The sequence below is a fragment of the Mustela erminea genome, chromosome 15 (genome assembly GCF_009829155.1).
Source record: "Mustela erminea isolate mMusErm1 chromosome 15, mMusErm1.Pri, whole genome shotgun sequence".
In the NCBI taxonomy this organism is placed as follows: domain Eukaryota; kingdom Metazoa; phylum Chordata; class Mammalia; order Carnivora; family Mustelidae; genus Mustela; species Mustela erminea.
In genome coordinates, this window is record NC_045628.1 from 57131255 (window position 1) to 57150935 (window position 19681).

At 33.1% G+C, this 19681-nt stretch overlaps 1 protein-coding gene across 4 annotated transcripts in view; it reads right to left on the reverse strand.

Annotated features, from left to right (window-relative positions):
* ZC3H13 (zinc finger CCCH-type containing 13) overlaps nt 1-19681 on the reverse strand; it is a 100297-nt gene that overhangs the window by 72592 nt on the left and 8024 nt on the right. For all 4 annotated transcript variants that reach the window (XM_032314324.1, XM_032314328.1, XM_032314325.1 and 1 more), the window contains exon 4: nt 17628-17739. In XM_032314324.1, the coding sequence (XP_032170215.1) occupies nt 17628-17739 (112 nt within the window). The remainder of the gene's footprint in view (nt 1-17627; nt 17740-19681) is intronic.

A 19681-nucleotide genomic window follows, 5' to 3' on the forward strand; every position in this document is an offset into this window, starting at 1 on the left:
TCATCTTTTTTCATCTGTTTTGCAGATAATCACTCACCCACTAAGTAGAAAAACTGACAAGTTCTAATGTAGCACCGCAATGAGCACTATTTTATTAAAGAAGAGCAACGTGGTAAAAAGAAGGCATCAATCACTGAGATTTCAAGATACAATGTAAATGTCTAATAAGCGCTGGATAGTCCACAACATACCAAGTTTGTATTTCTAAGTCTCTAGGGGGAAACTATTCAAAATGCATAAAATAAACAAAAGGATTGACTATATTAAATAAGGACTAAAAAATGGCTGCATTATTCATAGTAGACCCTCAAAAAGAATTACTGATCTAAAACTTGTCATATACTAATGTAACATCATTTCCCTATATGCCTAGATAAATCCAAACTCATTTGGTAATTTTATAAATGCTTTTTAAAAAAGATTTTTCCCTATTTTGAGGAAACCAAAATGGCAGCTAAAACAGTTGGCAAATTAGTCCTTATACTGAAGCTAAAAAAACAGAAAATCTACATTTTATTCCAAGTTTAACAGCACCCTATGGACAAAACAGGACAGTAGTAATTCAGCTGATAACATTTAACTAAATATCCTATTACACAAAACCTCCAAACAACATTTTAAGTGGTAAGAACATAAAGTAACCATTGTTATGGAATTGTTACCTTCCTACCACAGTGTCTCACTTTTATTAATACCTTAAATCCTGCCTATAAAACAAACTAACACAAAAAGGTTAATTGTTAAAAGTTCTTTCTGGGCAAATTAATTTCTCTGTGAAGTCTTCTTTTTAAAGAACTCTAGTATAAATTATAATTGCCCCTAATTTTACATATTTAAGTATAAAGTCATGCTGCTATCACTTGCTTAATGACATACATGGCTCCCGTAAAACAATAAAGGTGGACAAAAGTCATTATAAAAGAGTCTACAAGAGTACAACCAGCCATGGAAAAATGGTAAGAGGTCAAAAGAGAGAGAAAGAGAGAAAGAAAAAGAGAGAGAAGGGAAGGAAGGAAGCGTTAATCCTCTTTATACATACATCAAAAGGAAAAAAGGAACATGAGCTATTTTTATTCTTTAGCTCTATTCTAAAGGGTATCAGTGATGAACTATTCTATATCCAATGCAACTTTTTTTTTTTTTTTTTTTTTTTTGCTCCACACTGGGTGGAGCTTGAACTCAGGACCCTGAGATCAAGACCAGAGCTGAAATCAAGTGTTGGACACTTAACTGACTACACCACCCAGATGCTCCTCCCACCATGCAACTTTTGAACATTCTGGGGATTAAACTCCCTATAAATATAAATTAGTACAAGTTATATCAAAAATTTATAGAAAGTTATCTCCAAATTACTGAAAAATATATTGTTTCCCAAAGTATCACATAATATCTGAATACTAATTTAGCTGAAAAAAAAAAGGGTTTCAGAGCCATAGTGTTGATACTGCAAAATAAATAATCTGCAAGTGTGTAAGAGAGTATTTTAAAGATTTAGAAAAAAATTTAATCATCTTAATAAGTTTCATTAATAACTTACATAAATATTTCAAAATATTCATCCTATATAATAAATTATGTAATTTTAAGCTGCCCCCCTCTTTTTTTATTTAAGATTTTATTTGTCAGAGAAAGGAGAGAGCACACAAGAAGGGGGAGCTGCAGGCAGATGGAGAAGCAGGCTCCCTACTGAGCAAGAAGCCCATGCAAGACTCCATTCCAGGACCCTGGGATCATGACCTGAGCTGAAGGCAGACACTTAACTTAGAGCCACCCAGGTGTCCTCTTTTTTTTTTTTTTTTTAAAGGCTCTTGTCTTTTAATATGACTTTAATACTGTCCTCAGAAATCATATATGACTTCTGTTATTAAGTACTAGACACTGAGTATAGGCTTTAATAAAAATGGAATCTCATTCAAGTTAGAAGATACATTTTTTTTCTAATATTTTGTCACAATCAAAATACAGGAATTATTTTGGTAACAATTATTAATGCAGCTCAGATCATTTTTAAAAATGTCACATTTCCCCATTTTTTCCAATTCAACAATGTTTAGGCATAATTTGGTTAGGCATGTTATTCCTTGGTCAGTTATTTCCCATTTATCATATTCAAATAAACAGGGTCCGGTATTCCCTGTTCCATGTAGCACAGCATGGCCTGCTCTCTCACCTCTTGAAGAGAACAGCTTGTCATCTTATTTCTTTTAAATGAAAACATATTAATTAGGCTGTTTGATTACTTTATTATGCATTCTAAATTAGCCATCCCAGAAGATGTACATGTTGAAATATCTGTTAAAGAACTAAAAATATTTCAGCCGGTACTGCTGGGAATGAGATATTTTAAGAATTCTGAACTTTTTTGGACTTCAAAGTATATTAAGTAACACCACCAGTAGGGTCTGGATAAACCACCTGTGATCAAACACACGAATATTTTTGCAGCACAACATGAATTTGCCAATTGGATAAAGACTATAATTAGCCTCGTGTCAATTAAAATCAGGTTACGCTATCAAATCTATGCCTAACTTAGGAAACATTTTTGGCTTTAAAAATTTCTTAGATTTCAGAAATGTAATAAATGACTGTGGACTTTAACTTTATTTTCATTTTATATTACATTCACATTTATTCCTTAAACATTTTATGTATGGACAGATAATATTCATTAGGAATTTTGTTTTTAGATAGTAAACAGGCATTATCAAAAAGAAGTACTTTAAAAAATAAGTACTGAGGTTAAGTTTTGAAAACCAGTATTGTAACAACTGGATTAGCAACCAGAAAAATTAAATGCTAGGGGTCTTTGTAAATAATGTAATTCAAGCTCCTCTTGCCCTATGTAGAAAATTTTTTAATACTATATAGTTATGAAAGTCCTATTAGAAGAATTTCAGGAAAAAAATTTACTCTCTACATCTCTGCTGACGGCTCTTCACTGCTGGATCCTTTGTCTCCATTTTCAGACAGCTCTGAGTATTAAAACATTCTTTCTTATACTGATTGCAACTCTTACACCTTTCCAGAATTCTTCCTGATTAGAATCAGTTCTGACATGAGATCATGTAAAAATAAATCTAATACTTCTTTCACACGACAGTCCTTTAAATATGCGAACACCAGCATTATTAAATCTCTTCAGCATCTTCTCATACCAGGCCAAAGAAAGCTACAGTTCACATCAATCATATCTTAACATTTCAGGATTTTCACGTTCTTCCTCACTCTGTCATCTTCCCTGGACATACTAACTTACCAGTGTACTTCAATAAAATGTGGTAACTAAAATTAATCTAGTCTTGTCAGAGCAGTAGACAGCATATGGCTTTTATTTCTCCTGGTGTAGAACTGAAATTATACTTGTATTAATGAAGTCTAAGTTGCTTTGCCGGGTAAGTTTCAGGTGGAGCTTAAATAAGATACTGTAAACTTATAAACTGTAAATTTAAATTATAATCTCACATAAAACAGAGAAAACTTCAGGGCTCGGTGATTTAATAACACACTGAAATCATTAGAGATCAAACTTTCTAGTGTTCTTCCAATCTTACAGCTTTGCTATTCCTAATGTTGACTTCTCCTTATTTCTTTTACCATAATAAGAAGCCATCTAGGTTCTCCCAACGTGCCTCTCCTTCAATCACGAAATAAGAATTCTTTCCTTCAGTTTGAGTAGGCCAACTTCAGCCATATGACCAACCAAGGTAATGGTCACAGGAGAAATGATTTAGGCCTGGTTCCTGAATCAACTGAATTACCAAGAAGAATGGGATTACTTTGACTGAATCAAACTAACCAGGCCCCAGCAGTGAACCGGGGTCAATTCCCCCAAAACACAATGCAGATACAAAAGGAAAAAGTGATGGAATGGATTATAGGGAGTTAAAGCAATTTACACTACACTTTTGGTAGTATACCTTACCTCTTCAAAGTGTAAAGCCACACTCTGCACAACTTCAAAGGCCATACAAAACAGACTGTCCAACCCAGTAAACATTTTCTCTGTTCACCTCTATTATTCACATTTCAGACGCTCCTTCTAAGGTCATTTGCTATCTTCCTGATACATATCTTTTTAGATATTCTCTACTTAGTGAAGGTCTCCTAGTACTCAACGCTCTCAATTTTATTTGAAAATATCTATATTATATCTACATTCTTGAAAAATAATTTCACTGGGTATACAGCTATGGGTTGACAGATTTATTTTAGCACTTTGGAAATATTATCCCACTGTCTTTTGGCTTCCGTTTCTATTGATATCAATCTGTTGCTCCTTTGTAGGAGCCTTTTTTCTTGGGGTATTTCTAATATTTTCTGTAACTCTGGTATTTTGCAATTGCATAATAATATTCTATTTGATATATATTGTGATTTCTGTATCTGCTATAGCTTTGTCTCATCAATTACAGAAAATTCACAGCACTATTTCTTTCAATTTTGACTCTCCTACATTCTATTTTTTCCTGGAGTTCCAACTGAGAGGTACATCAAATTTTCTAAGTATTTTCCTCATGTTTTAAAATCTCTTCAACATTTTCTATAACCCTGTCTTGATGTGCTGTATTCTGGATAAATTCTTCAACTCCATCTTTCAATTCAACAGCTCTCCCCCAACAGATGGACCAAAGGCTTACTCTCTGACCAGTTCTAATACTAATAAAAGTTTCAAGGTCACCACTAGCTTTCAAGTTTGCTACTTAATCCCTGGTTTCAATTCCCTGTTAATGTTTCTTTGTTTTTGCTGCTATTTTGCATTTTTTGAGAAAGCAGCAATGCATTTAAAATGTGTTTGTTGTCACTTACCCAGGATACTGTAGTGGGAGGGCCCTCAAAGTATATAAACCATAATAGTGCTGAAAGGGACAGTTAATACTAACAATTTTTTTTTTTAAGATTTTATGTATTTGACAGAGAGAGAGAGATCACAACTAGGCAGAGAGGCAGGTAGAGAGAGGGAGAAGCAGGCTCCCTGCCAAGCAGAGAGCCCGACGCAGGGCTCGATCCCAGGACCCTGGGTCCATGACCTGAGCCGAAGGCAGAAGCTTTAACCCACTGAGCCACCAAGGCGCCCTCTTTTTTTTTTTTTTAAAGATTTTATTTGAGAAAGAGAGCAGGCACACGGGCACACCCACACAAGCAGGGAATGTGGCAGAGAGAGAGGGAAAATCAGGCTCCCTGCCAAGCAGGGACCCTGAGATCATGACCTGAGTCGAAGGCAGATGCTTAACTGACACCCAGGCACCCCAAGATTAATAACAATTCTTAACAAGACTAACAATTCTTTTAACAATGTCTGTTGTTTGAAATACAGCCAACTCTTTCTCCCTTGGATTTACCCACAACCATTGGAGAGATCAAGCTACCCTAGACCACACTAATACAACTGACATTTTGTTCCTAAAATGAAGTCTATTTATCCCTAACATAAGTTTGTTCTTCGTTAATGACAGGGAACAGTATTATTATGTATTAGATGAGATAAAGAAGATGCGAAGAGGAAAAAAAATCTACTTCAACTACCTTTTCCATTTGTCCTATATAATCTCATTACATTTCCTCACATCTTTCCAAAATTACTTGGAGAAACTTTCTTTGAGACTAATAGATAAAAATTATCACAGAACATTTATTGAGTCAAAGAATAACTCAATTATTTATAAACCATCTAAGTTCTCCCCTTGTACTAATATCCACTTTAAAACAACTATAAATTTGTCTGTTACTAGCCTAAACCTCTTATCATAGTAATAATTCTATTATATTAGTAATAATTAATAATTATTATATAATATACAATTATCATAATTATTAATAATTCTGTTATATTAAAAATATCAAGTTTTTAAACATAAGAAATTTTGATTTTTTTAATGTCTTTTATTTTTAAGGAATAATGATTCCAGGAGCACCTGGGTGGCTCAGTTGGTTAATCGTCCAACTTTTGATTTCCACTCAGTTCGTGATCTTGGGGTCATGGCACCAAGCTGCATGTCAGGCTCTGTGCTCAAAAGTCTGCTTGTCCCTCTCCCACTCTTCCTCCCCCCTACTCCCACTCTCTTTACCTCTAGAATAAATAAAATCTAAAATCTTAAAAATCTTTAAAAAATATTTAAAAAAAGAGAATAATGATTCCAAACCCTATTATTCTAAAAATACACTTAGTTTCACAAAACACTAATGTCATTAGTGAATTCTTCATTTTCTGTCAGAAGCTCTACAATTAATGTTAATCCAAATTTTTCTTCTTTGTAATTTACTACCACATATCATATCAAAACTATTAACAAGGGGCACCTGGGTGTCTTAGTGGGTTAAAGCCTCTGCCTTCGGCTCAGGTCACGATCCCAGGACCCTGGGATTGCCTGCATCGGGCTCTCTGCTCAGCGGGAACCCTGCTTCCTCCTCTCTCTGCCTGTTTCTCTGCCTACTTGTGATCTCTGTCAAGTAAGTAAATAAAATCTTAAAAAGAAAAAAAAACAACTATTAACAACTGGAAAAAACTAATATTGAGATTATGGTTCTCACCTTAATGTTTTCATTAAACTTCTCAATTGGACACTTTTGATGAAGGGTTAAAAACTTTAAAAAATGAACAATGGTTCATTGATTTTTGGCCTGAACTTTAGCCCCCAAACTCAGCTCAGTCTATAGCTATTACAATAGCTACAACTAGACATTTTAAAATTTCAAATTATTCAAAGATGTACAATTTCAGATCCTTTCACTGTTACAGAAACACAGAGAATAAAGAAATGTAGATCTATACTGGGGAAACTGCACTATAATTTTTAACTACTGAAGAAAACCCCCTCTAATAGGGTTAATGGAGATTTTCTCTTATGAAATAATAACAAAAATTATATTATCTTGTTCCATTATACACAGCGCCACAAATAAGTAAGAGCGTATACTTTAAAAAACATTCAACAGATAACCAAACTCAAGTCATTTCTAAACGCTGCTTTAAAAAAAAATTATAATGAAAAGAGAACAGTTATTATCTTTGTATCTATGCACTCAATACAGCAGTGAAGTGCAGAAAGTATAAGAGATTTAGAGAAAATTAGACAGAGACATACCACTAAGATACTTCAACAAGGTCTTCTCAAACCAAGAGACCAAGTAGGCAAAGATATATTAAAAATACAGAAGATCAAAACAACGATGTTTTAGAGATTCTCTAGAACCTGAAAACTAAAAAAATAGAAAATACTCCCCCTTTTCAAGCACACAGGGAAAATTCAGATAAACTGACCATATCTTAAGTCACAAAGAAAATCTCATTTAAGTTAAAAAAATAGAAATATAAAGAGTAATAACATAGTAGTTACTTTTTAAATCAAAATAACACACACTAACAAAAAGTTCTTCAACCTGAAAATGTAAAACGTGCAATTAAAAGATTATTGGATCACAAAGAAATCCAAATCTAAAGAGGAAAATTACGAAAATAATGATAATGAAAACATGACATATAAGATCCATAAATTCAGCTAAACCATTTATCAAACTTGAAAGCATTAGATACTAATAAATTAGATTAGTTACTAATAAATCAAGTGAAAATAAATGCTCAACCAGTTCAACAAAGAAAAGAAATACAGTAAACCAAAGAAAGAATAAAAGAACAAACAAACATATTAGAAAATGAACTAATCTATAAATTCAAAAGCTAACTCTTTAAAAACAAAAACAAAAACAATAAACCAAAACCAAAAACTAAAAAACATAGGCTAAGCTAAACAAAAGGAGAAAAGCACAAATATCCAAAATCAGATATAATAAAGTAAAAATAGGCACTAGAACAAAGAAAAATAAAGAAAAACACGAGATTTCCTCACACAATTCTATACAGTTTTAAAAATCCAGAGGAAATAATTTTTTAGAAAAATACAATTTAACAAAACTGACTTCAACGAAGTCAAAATTTCCATTAAAAACTCTTCATAAAACAGTACCAGATTCAGTTGGTTTCACATGGGAATTCTACTAAACCTTAAAAAAGCAGAAAATCCCAATATTACTTATGATATTTCAGAGCAAAGAATCAGTAATATTTTGTTATTATACAGTACTTGGACTATCTGTGAAGCACTACAATGTTATTTGAAAAAAGACTTGAATTAGTTGTAAACTTACACTGCAAACTCTAGTGCAACCACCAAAAAAAGTAAAAATAAGTAAACTGATATGCTAGAAAAGGAGAGAAAACTGGAATAATATAAAATGTGTGATTCAAACCACAACAGGCACAAAGAGCAGAAGACAAAATAACAGAAACAAAGAACAATGGTAACGAATATAACAGACATTAATTCAACTATATCAATAAACATCAAAGGACTCCATCAATTAAAACAAACTGTCAAGGGCACCTGGGTGACTCAGTCAGTAAAGTGGCTGCCTTCAGCTCATGTCATGTTTACAGGAGTCCTGGGATGGAGCCCCACTCAGGCTCCTGGCTCAGCGGGGAGTCTGCTTCTACTTCTTCCTCTGCCCCTACCCCCAGCTTGTGCTCTCCCTTATGCTCTTACTCAAGTAAATAAAATCTTAAAAAACAAACAAACCAGAGACTGTCAGAGTGGACCAAAAAACAAGACCCAAATACATGTTGTCTACAAGAAACAACCCTAAATATGAAGACACATACAGAGTAAAAAGAAAGAGATGGACAAAGATATACTATGCTAGTATTAATCAAAAGAGTGGGAATAGCTACATTAATAACAGAGCAGACTTCAGAGCAAGTGAAGTTACCACAGACAAAAAGGGACATTATGTCATGATAAAGGGGTCAATTCTCCAAGAAGACATAACAATCCTTAATATATATGTGCCTAATAACACAGTGACAAATATGTATGGTAAAAACTGATATAAAACTGTAAAGAGAAAAAATGATCACAATTATAGTTGGAGATTTTAACACTCCTCTGTCAAAAATGGATATATCCAGCAGGCAGAAAAACAGTAAGCACATAGCTGAGCTCAAAAGCACCATCAATCTACTGGAAACAACTGACATCTATAGACTACTTCATCCAACAACAGAATACACATTTTTCTCAAGTTCACATGGGACATTCAACAAAACAGATCTCAAATATAAAACACACTTTTAAAAGACAGAGATCACACAATCTCTACTTTCAGACTACAATGGAATTAAATCAGAAATCAGTAACAAAAAGATAGCTGAAAAAACCCTAAATATGTGGAGATCAAGCAACACACTTCTAATTAGCACAAGGGTCAAAGAAAAATATCTCAAGAACAATTTAAAAATATTTCAAACTAAATAAAATAAAAATGAGGAATGCATGGGTAGCTCAGTTGGTTGCGCAATCTAACTCTTAATTTTGGCTCAGGACATGATCTCAGGGTCATGGGATCAAGCCCCAGGTGCAGCTCCATGCTCAGCACAGTCTGCTTGATTCTCTCTCTGTCCCTCCCCCGGCTCATGCAAGCACATGCACTCACCCTCTCTAAGTAAATAAAATCTTTAAAACAATGAAAATGAAATACAACCAATCAAAATTTATAGACTGCAGTGAAAACAGTGTTTGAAGAATGATTTACAGCATTTCTAAAGATCTAAAGTTCTCAATTTAAAAAACTGGAAAAAGAAGAGCAAATTACATCTAAAGTAAGAAGAAAATAAATAATAAAAAAAAATTAGAGTGGAAATCAATGAAATTGAAAACAGGACATCAATAGAGAAAAAAAAAATCAATGAAACCTAAAGTCAGTCTTCAAAAAGATCAATAAAATTGATAAGCCTCTAATCAGGCTAAATAAGAAAAAGAGAGAGAAAAGACATAAGTTAGTAATAGTAGAAACAAAAAAGGAGACATTACTACAAATCCCAAGGATGTTAAAAGGATAATAAAAGAATACAATGAACAATGCCATGACTGTAAATTCAATAAACAGATGAAATAGTCTAATTCCTCAAAAAAGACAATCTGCCAAAACTCAGATAATCTAAATAAGCCTATATGTAGTAAATAAATTGAATCAATAATAACCTTCCAAAACAGAAAGCACCAGGTCCACATGGATTCGCATGTGAATTCTATCAAACATTTAAAAAAGAAATTACAGCAATTCTCTAGTCTTTTTCAGAAACTAGAAGGAGAGAGAATACTTCCTGACTCATTCCATGAAGCCAGCATAAATACCTAATATGAAAACAAGACAAAGACATTTCAATTTTCTTGTAATGACAAATACTTCTCAGGAACATAGATGTGAAAATCCTGAAAGTATTAGCAAATCAAGTCCATCAACATATAAGAAGAATTGCACAACACAACCAAATGGGATTTATACCAAGTTTGCAGAGCTGGTTCAAATTTTGGAAGTCAATTAATGTAATCCATCACATGAGATTAGCAAAGAAAAATCATAGGATCATATCCATATATATGGCTATCCAGTAAAAGCATCTGACAAAATCATATCCATTGATATGGATATCCAATAAAAGCATCTGACAAACTCCAACACCCATTAGTGATAAAAAGTCTTAGCAAACTAGAAATAGAGGGGAACTTCCTCAACTAGGTAAACTAAAATTTAGGAAACTAAACATACTCATACCATAAAATCCTACAATGGCATTCCTTGGTTTTTACCCAAATGAACTGAAAACTTGTGTCTACATAAAAACCTGCACAAGGATGTATTTTATAGCGCTTTATTCATAATTGCTAAAACTTGGAAGCTACCAAGATGTCTTTCAAAAGACGGGGAATCTGGGTAGCTTATTTGGTTAAGTGACTGCCTTCGGCCCAAGTCATGATCCTAGGGTCCCAAAATCAAGTCCTACATCGGGCTCCCTGCTCAGAAGGGAGTCTGCTTCTCCCTCTGACCTTCCCCCTCTCATTCTCAAATAAATAAAATCTAAAAAAAAAAAAAAAAAAGATGTCCTTCAAAAGATGAATAGAAAACTGAACTGTGGTACATCCAGATAATGAAATATTATTCAATGTTAAAAAGAAATGAGCTATCAAGGCATAAACAGAGATGGGATAACCTTACATGCATATTACTAAGTGAAAGAAGCCAATCTAAAAAGTCAACATACAGTATCATTGCAACTACACAGCATTCTGGAAAAGGTGAAGCTCTGGAAACAGTGAAAGAAACAGTGGTTACCAGGAGATAGGGAAAAAGAATGATGAAAGGCACAGAGACTTTTTAGGGCAGTGAAACTACTCTGTGTGATATTATATAATGGTGAGCACATGTCATTTGATACATTTGTCCAATCCCATAGAATGCATAATATCAAGAGTAAACCCTAATATAAACTATGGACTTTGAGTGATCATGATGTGTCTGTGTAAATTCATCAATTTTAAGAAATGTACCATTTTGGTTCAGGATGTTGAGAGTATGGGAGGTTGAGAGTGTGTGGAGGTAGAAATGATATGGGAAATCTTTGTACATTCTCATCAATTCTGCTATATACCTAAACTAAAAAATAAAGTATTAAAAAATGAAAAACTGAGGAAATTACCTGTACCTGATACCATAAATGAAAAAATTATTATCCCTATAAGATAGAGATTCTAAAAATAAAGAACCCACAAAAAAATGAAAAAATGGGCAGGAAATATGAACAGAATTCTCAGAAAAAAGGTTCTTAAATATAGGAAGATGTCCAACTTCACTCATAAGAGAAACACAAACAAAAATTATACAAACACAATTTTTCTGATCAAATTGGCAAAACTTTAAAAATCTGACCACATATGCTAGCAAAGCACAGAAGAAATGGGCTCTGTCTGCTGGCAACAATGCAAAATGGTATGGCTGTGAAAAGAATGGTCATTATTTAGCAAAATTACATAGGAAATTTACTCTTGACACAGCAGTTCCATTCGAGGGATTTATCTCTCCCTAAGACACACTAAAAAACAAAAACAAAAACAAAACAAAACAAACTCCCAAAACAAAAATACAAGCGCACAAAGCAGTCCTGTTTGTGGCAGCAAGACTGAAATAACCTAAATGGCTGCCAGGAGAAGACAGGTTAAACCATATGTGGTACAATGAAGTACTATGTGAATATAAAAAGGCACAAGAAGTATCTCTACATATTCCTATGGAACAGTTTTCTAGATACAGTAATAAATAAAAAGAGCAAGATGACAAAAATGTATACAGTATGCTACCTTTTATCTAAGAAAAAGCAAAAATGCCCCTATATAAACCCTAATTTGTATATATACCTATATACATATATGTGTATGTATATTTGCGTGTGTGTGTGTGTGTATGTGTGTGTGTGTGTCAAAGTGGCAGGAGAATCCAAAAACTAGTTAAAAGTAGTTACCGATAGAGAATAGGGTAAAGTAACCAAGAGATAAAGGTAGACTTTTCAGAATGTAACCTGTTTGGGAGATTTAACTTTGCAGCTATGTAAAGGTTTTATGATTAAAAAACAAAATGAAGGGGTGCCTGGGTAGCTCAGTTAGTCAAACACCCAACTCTTGATTTCAGCTCAGGTCTTGTTCTCAGGGTCATGAGTTTAAGCCCCATGATCGGCTCTATGCAAGGCATGGAGCTTACTTTAAAAAAAATAAAAAGAAAAAAGAAGCCTTAAAACAAAAATCAAAATTGAATGAAGCAACCCAACTAATGTAACAATTCTGTGGTTCAATCTCAGAGAAGAACTGTTTCAAGTGACTTGACATACAATAACTTGATTTTATAACCCTAATAGATTTCACAGATATATTTCCCTAATGAGATATACCCTAAGAACTAAAAAGAAATCTTAAACTGTTCTCAGTGATACTATCATTAGTGATATTATTGTTGTTATTCTGGAACTGTCAAACATAAGATAATGCAACTGAAATTCAACAGGGACTATAACATATTAGTATCCCCACAAGTACTAAAAATAGTGTCAAAAATTAGTTGTCCATGATTTGAGCCTAGTATACAAAAGGGGTTACAATCCAACTCATTCTCTCTCCATCTTATTGTCCTGGAAAGCTCAGTTAAGCTTAACATGTTCCCTCCACCCATTCTTTTGCTCTTCAAATCCTACTGACTCTACCTCAAGACTCTGTGTTAAATTTAGTTCCACCGTGTTAAATTTGGTTCAGATTGTCCAGAGCAGCCCTTTACAACAGAAATATGACACATATGTAATAATATGTACATAAGTAATTTGGGATTTTATTGTTTCGATATTAAAAGGAGAAAGAAATGGAAAATTAAAATTCTGGTAACATCTTTAACCCCCTATATCCAAAATATTGTCATTCCCATATAAATGTAAAAATTATTAATGAGCTATTTGGCTTTTATTTTACATCATTAAGTCTTTGAAATTCAGTATGTATTTTACACTTATAGCACATCTCAATTCAGACCAGCCACATTTCAAGTGTTTAACAGTCCCAGTGGAGCACAGACCCCAGGCCACCAGGGGTTCTTAACACTGGCAACACATCAGAATCACTTTTCATTTATTCAGTAGTGAACTTACTAGTTCCAGGGTCTGGAGGTGAATCTGTGAATAATAGATTCCTGGCATATAAGTCTCTTTTCTCTTGCCAAGCTCTGACTGACACATTAAGACTGTTCACAATCTGATCTACCTAATCTACCTCTTCAGCCCTCACCTCAAATTCACATGCTATAATTTCTATACATTAGGCATAGAGCTTCACAGTTTCTCAAACACACTAGTCCTTTAAAACTACTTATTGTTACTATGTTGGTTTTCTCCTCTTTCTAAACTTTGACCATCCCCTCTTTCATCCCACCTATCCTTCCTACACTCAGTGCAAATGTCATTTCCCTCCGTGAAATGGTTCTCTGGTTCCCCAGGCAGTTATTTATTCCTTCCACTGCAGGTTTTGCTCATCTCTCTCTGTCATAGTACCATACTCTATAGAATTACAATTTATCTATTTATGAATTTATCTCCCCACAAGATCACGGGTTATCAGCCTCATAACTCAAACACAGTGGAGCTGAATTCGGGGGCAGAGAAGGGGTAGAATTACAGTGAGTTTGTACCTTAACCTCTCTTAGCTACTCTATGTTATCTAACCTGCAGCTGCCCCTACCTAAACTAGATCTGACTTTCCCATAGTCCATTACATAAAGATCAACAGATGTCTGTGTTGCACTAGGAATGTATCACAGAAATGCTCAGCATTTGTTATCCTGTCAGATTACTCAAAATAATTAATACCTTGGTATCCTAGCTTACTAACACTTTTCCCTAAATTTGGATAGGGAATTTTCTAAAACCTGATCACTCTTGTTACTATAACCCTTAGGTGTGCATGATACTCCCCACCTTAGAGGGCTTTCTCATCTAGGGAAAGTGAGAATCAGGCTTTAAGTTCCTTGATGAAATGGCCAACTCTGCTGTCTACTAAACTAATATGCTGAACATATAAACCTTTATGATCAGAAACACACTTAGATTTAGACATCTGTTAACAACCTAAATCTCCAATGCTGATGTCCATCTCCTATTAAGAGCATAACAGCAATCTGTATTAGAGAGGAAAAGCCAAGAGTTATTCTAATATTGTACAGGCCATTTATTAGTCATCATGGATCAGCCACTCATGTTACTTGCTTTACATATATTTTCTTCACAGCAACACACTGATAGGGCTATGTCCTCCATTTACAGATAAGAAAACTGACAGCAGAGTTAAAAAAAAAAATTCCTAAAATAATGTCTTCAGAATATGAATTCTAGATGTTTGCCTTTTGAACTATAGTCCATTTAGTGCTATGTTAGGACCAGTTCACAATGACTCACAACAGCCAACTATTAAATTTTTAGGAACTGTACGAGCCATTTTTAAACACAACTATGATTGAAAATTAAATCCTATAAGCTAACAATTACACAAATAATAAAAATCAAGTTAACTATTATTCAAAACTCACTTCCTAAATATTTCAGTACATTTTACTCTTGAGGTTGATTACATTTATTATGTGTGTACATGTAAAAAATAAATGGTGTGAAAATGAGTATTATTCCCAACTTTGTATTCAGTGATACCACTTTGCTAGCTTGAAATTGACCAGGATGGGAGCATTTATGCCAAAGAAATTGGTAAATCCTACAAAACATGGCTTTTTTCCCCGAGTGGCTGTTAAACATTACCAGCAAATCATGGAGTTCATTCTTTATTCTGAGTTAATCGGTTATTCCAAAATACAATACAAATGCTCAGCCCCTATCAAGAAATTCTAATTCAGTAGATCAAGGATAGAGTATCAGCAATGTATTTCACAAAAAGTTATCTCTCCTCCAAAAGAATTCTTATATATACATTCTTCTAGCTGAGAACTACTAAGAATTCTAAACAGATTATGTATCATCAGACATTAGAAAACTATATACTTAAAAGTGTACTACTTTAGGTTCCCAAATTTAAGTCTCTACAAACTATAATGTAAAACTGTAATGCAGCTTTTTAAATCAAGGATCAAAAACTGTTATAAGTAAGGCTCTATGTAGCTTAAATTATCAGAAAGGTTTCTCTTTAAACAATTCAATAATTTTAACAAAAAGATTATGAGACAACTAAGATAGCCACATAAAAAAGAATAAGGCTGAACCATAAACAAAAACTAACTCGAAATGGATCAAAGCTAAAACTAAAGCTCAAAGATTCTTTGAAGAAAACAAGGCACGAATGTTTGTGACCCTGAATTAGGCAATGGTTTCTTAGATAAGACACCTAAAGCACAAACAACAACAGAAACAGATAAATTGGATTTCATCAAACGAAAAACATTTGTGCTTGAGGACATCATCAAGAACACAAAATGATAACCCACAGAATGAAAGAAAATTTTTGCAAATCATAAATAAGGAATTTGTATCTAAAATACAGAGAGTTGGGGCGTCTGGGTGGCTCAGTGGGTTAAAGCCTCTGCTTTCGGCTCAGGTCATGATCCCAGGGTCCTGGAATCGAGCCCTGCATCAGGCTCTCTGCTCAGCAGGGAGCCTGCTTCCTCCTCTTTCTCTGCCTGCTTCTCTGCCTACTTGTGATCTCTGTGTCAAATAAATAAATAAAAATCTTTTAAAAAATAAATAAATAAAATAAAATAAAATATAGAGAATTGTTACAAATCAACAATAAAAAGATAACCCAAAATAAAAAAAGGCTAAGATCTGAAAAGACATGTATCTAGAGAAGATAAGCAGATGGCCAATATGCACATCTTATTGTTCAATATCACTGACGTCCAATATCATTAGCCAAAAACTATAGTAACATTACCACTTCATAACCATTAAGACGGCTCTAATCAAAGAGTTCAGTAACAGCAAATGCTGACAAAGATGTAGAGAACTGAAATCCTCATACACTGCTGGAAAGAATGCAAAATGGTATAACTGCTTTGGAAAACAACCTAGCAGTTTCTCAAAAAATTAAACATAGAGTTAATATATGACTCAGCAATTCTACTTCTAGATATAAACCCAAGAGAAATGAAAATATAGGTCACTCAAAAAACTATTTATGGATGTTCACAGCAATGTTATACATAAAAGCCAAAAAATGGAAACAACCCAAATGTTCATCAAATAATGAATGGATAAACAAAAGGTGATGTATTAATACAGTGGAATATTATTTGGCAAAAACAAGGACTAAAATATTGATATATCCTAATAATCTTTCATGAACCTTGAAAACACTATAGTAGGTGAAAGAGACAAGTCAAAAACAAAGCCACCTACTGCTTGACTCCACTTATTTGAAACATCCAGAACAGGCAAATCTAGAGTGACAGTAAGTGGCACAGTGGTTGCGTAAGGCTGGTGGTCAGTCAGATGATACAGGTATAACCATTAAAGGTTTTTCCTTTGGATAATGAAAATGCTCTAAAATTGATTGTGGTGATGGCTGCATGACTCTGAGAATATACAAAAAACCCACCAAACTGTACACTTTAAATGAACGAATTGTATGTTATGTGGATTATATCCCAGTGAAACTGTTACAGATACATATACATAAATTTCTTTAAAAAAACTAGCTGAGGACGAGATTTCCATATCTGAAACACTGATGTTTTCTTTTATTCAATGAGCTGTATCATAAAATAGATTTCTCTTTTGGTTTCATTGCCAGGAAATTCACTACTAAATTTTGTTGGCACATGAGCTTCCCCTTCCTTAAGTTCTCTAGTTCAGTTTCTGTCACCACCATGCCTTACTTTCACTGTTTTAAATTCTAAATGTTCTACTATAACCCACTTCAATCTTTCTTGGAAGCAAGCAGGATATGATGGCTGGCTGAATTCTGAAAATTTAAGAATACTTTTAGATACTCATGATGCCCTCCAAGATACAGAAATCCTATGAAGTTCAGCCTGAGCTCTGCTAACCAATTCCTTTCATCTTAACCACCAAGGACTGATTCAGAGAATTATGAGTTTTCCCAGAGGACTTTTTTTCTCTACATTACATTATCCGTATAAAACATTATACTGTGGTATTACACATCTACCATATATTTAGCACACAAGATAATAACTTAAATGGAACATAAGTAATAATTCACTACTGAAATTTAACTTCGTTTTGGGAAATTCATTCCTACCCTAACAGGTGAGGATGAGTCCTCTGTATTTCGTTTCTGGGACTCAGTGTCCACATCTTGGCGCTTGTTCTTCATTCTTTCTCTAAGATCCCCTGTAGGCCTCTCTGGTGACCTTTGAACCAGAAAACAAAAACAAAACAAAAAACAAAACAAAACAACAAAAATCTATATTTTTATAATGTTTGTAAGAATATATCTACAGAAATAACTCACGAATCTCAGTGTTTCTTTCCATGGCTCCTAATGTTCAGAAAAACAATTAATTTGCTTTGGCTTAAATATATAATATAGAAAATATGAGCATCACTTACAAATTTTCTCCCCATGACAATCAGAAATGTATACACTAACATTCCATGGGGTGGCAGGTACTGGTGACATGAATAAGAAACTGTATGTGAGCCAAGAAAAAGGAATTTGTTATTAACAGTTAAATTTGTTTTTCTAAAAATCACATAAAGGTATTAATTATATTTGAAAGTAAAAAGCAGGAAGATAAAGTTTTAAATCACAATGTTGTAAAATTAATCAAGAAGCAACAGTATTATCATGTATACATGCATGTGGCTGGATGCAACACCGACAACTGAGAATTACCCATCTTAAGAACCACAGGATACAGAGGAGTTTTGTGTAGTTCTTATAACTTTTCTTAAAATTTGAGATTATTTCAGAACAGAAAATAATTAAAGGATTCAAAGCAAGATTAAGGCGGTAGATTTCTTTTTTAATTAAGGAAAATCGTACACATTTATATTCAACACACCTAAGCATTCATAATTCATACTGAAAATGTGAAAAATGGCTTGCCAATTATTTTTATACCATTATTAAGTGAGAAAACAAAGACATGGAAAACACATTGACTTTAATGAGTATTCCTTGAATATTCTTTTAAAAAGGGCAACAGAAGTTAAGAAGTGTATGTCCCTCATTGGCCACCAAAAAATACTGTATAATATATTAATTTTTTAAGGATAAGTATATAATTTTTTAAGGATATAAACAAATCACATAAACATCTGCATCTATTTCAAGTCATAGTTATCAATCAAATCAATTCTTTTATCAATCAATACAAGTTACATGATTAATGAAGAAATAATTTCAGTTAATTAACTTTAAAGGATCTCATTAATATCTATATACACATTTTACAGGACTATATTAAATGTTTTAATAGTAAATCTGAGTTTAAATGTGAAAATTATTAAAAACCAGTAGTTAAATGTTTTAAATTGTAATTATGATGAGCATGTACATCTTATGTGTCCTGGCCTCCTTTATATAATAAGACAGTTTATTAAATATATATATATATACTTATATGTATATTTATATTTATACATATATATATAATAAGAAAATTTTTATTAATTAAAACCCTAAGAGCGCCTAACAGAGTACTCTACATACAATGAATGCTCAGTAAATGATTTAAATATTTTGTGACAAAGCATTTCTGAAATACACTGCTTTTCTTTCCATCTTTGAATCACGTTATGAACTGTATTTTCATCCCTATAAAAAAAGGAAAAAAAGAAATCCAAAGGGGGTTATCAAATGGAAAACATGCACAAAATAACAACAAAAAATCCTTTATTCTAAGTCTAGTAATGACACTATTTTTTCCCATTTTAGATAAATTTCTCTGCCATTTTCTTTAAAATACCTCTTGTATAAAAATTTTGTCAGTTAATAATAAATTTCACAGATGAATTAAAGTATGTATTAAAAGTGTTGTAATAATAGGAACAAAACATTAAAATTACTAGAACACTTTCCCTGTGTATATTTATACAGATAATTAAACATATGTTAAGAACTGGTTTTCCTACATTAACAGAAGGCACAGATGACAATCTAAATACAAATAAAAGCGTATTCAGCATCACGAGTAAAGTAAAATGTACATTTAAGTGAAAAGAAAGTCAGTTAAGGGTCTGAATTTTAAATTCTCTTAAGCTTCAAAATCTATACACAAACACACACACACATTTAAAAAGAATTTTTTAAAAATCTGCAAATGCTAATGTTCAGTTTTTATACTATCG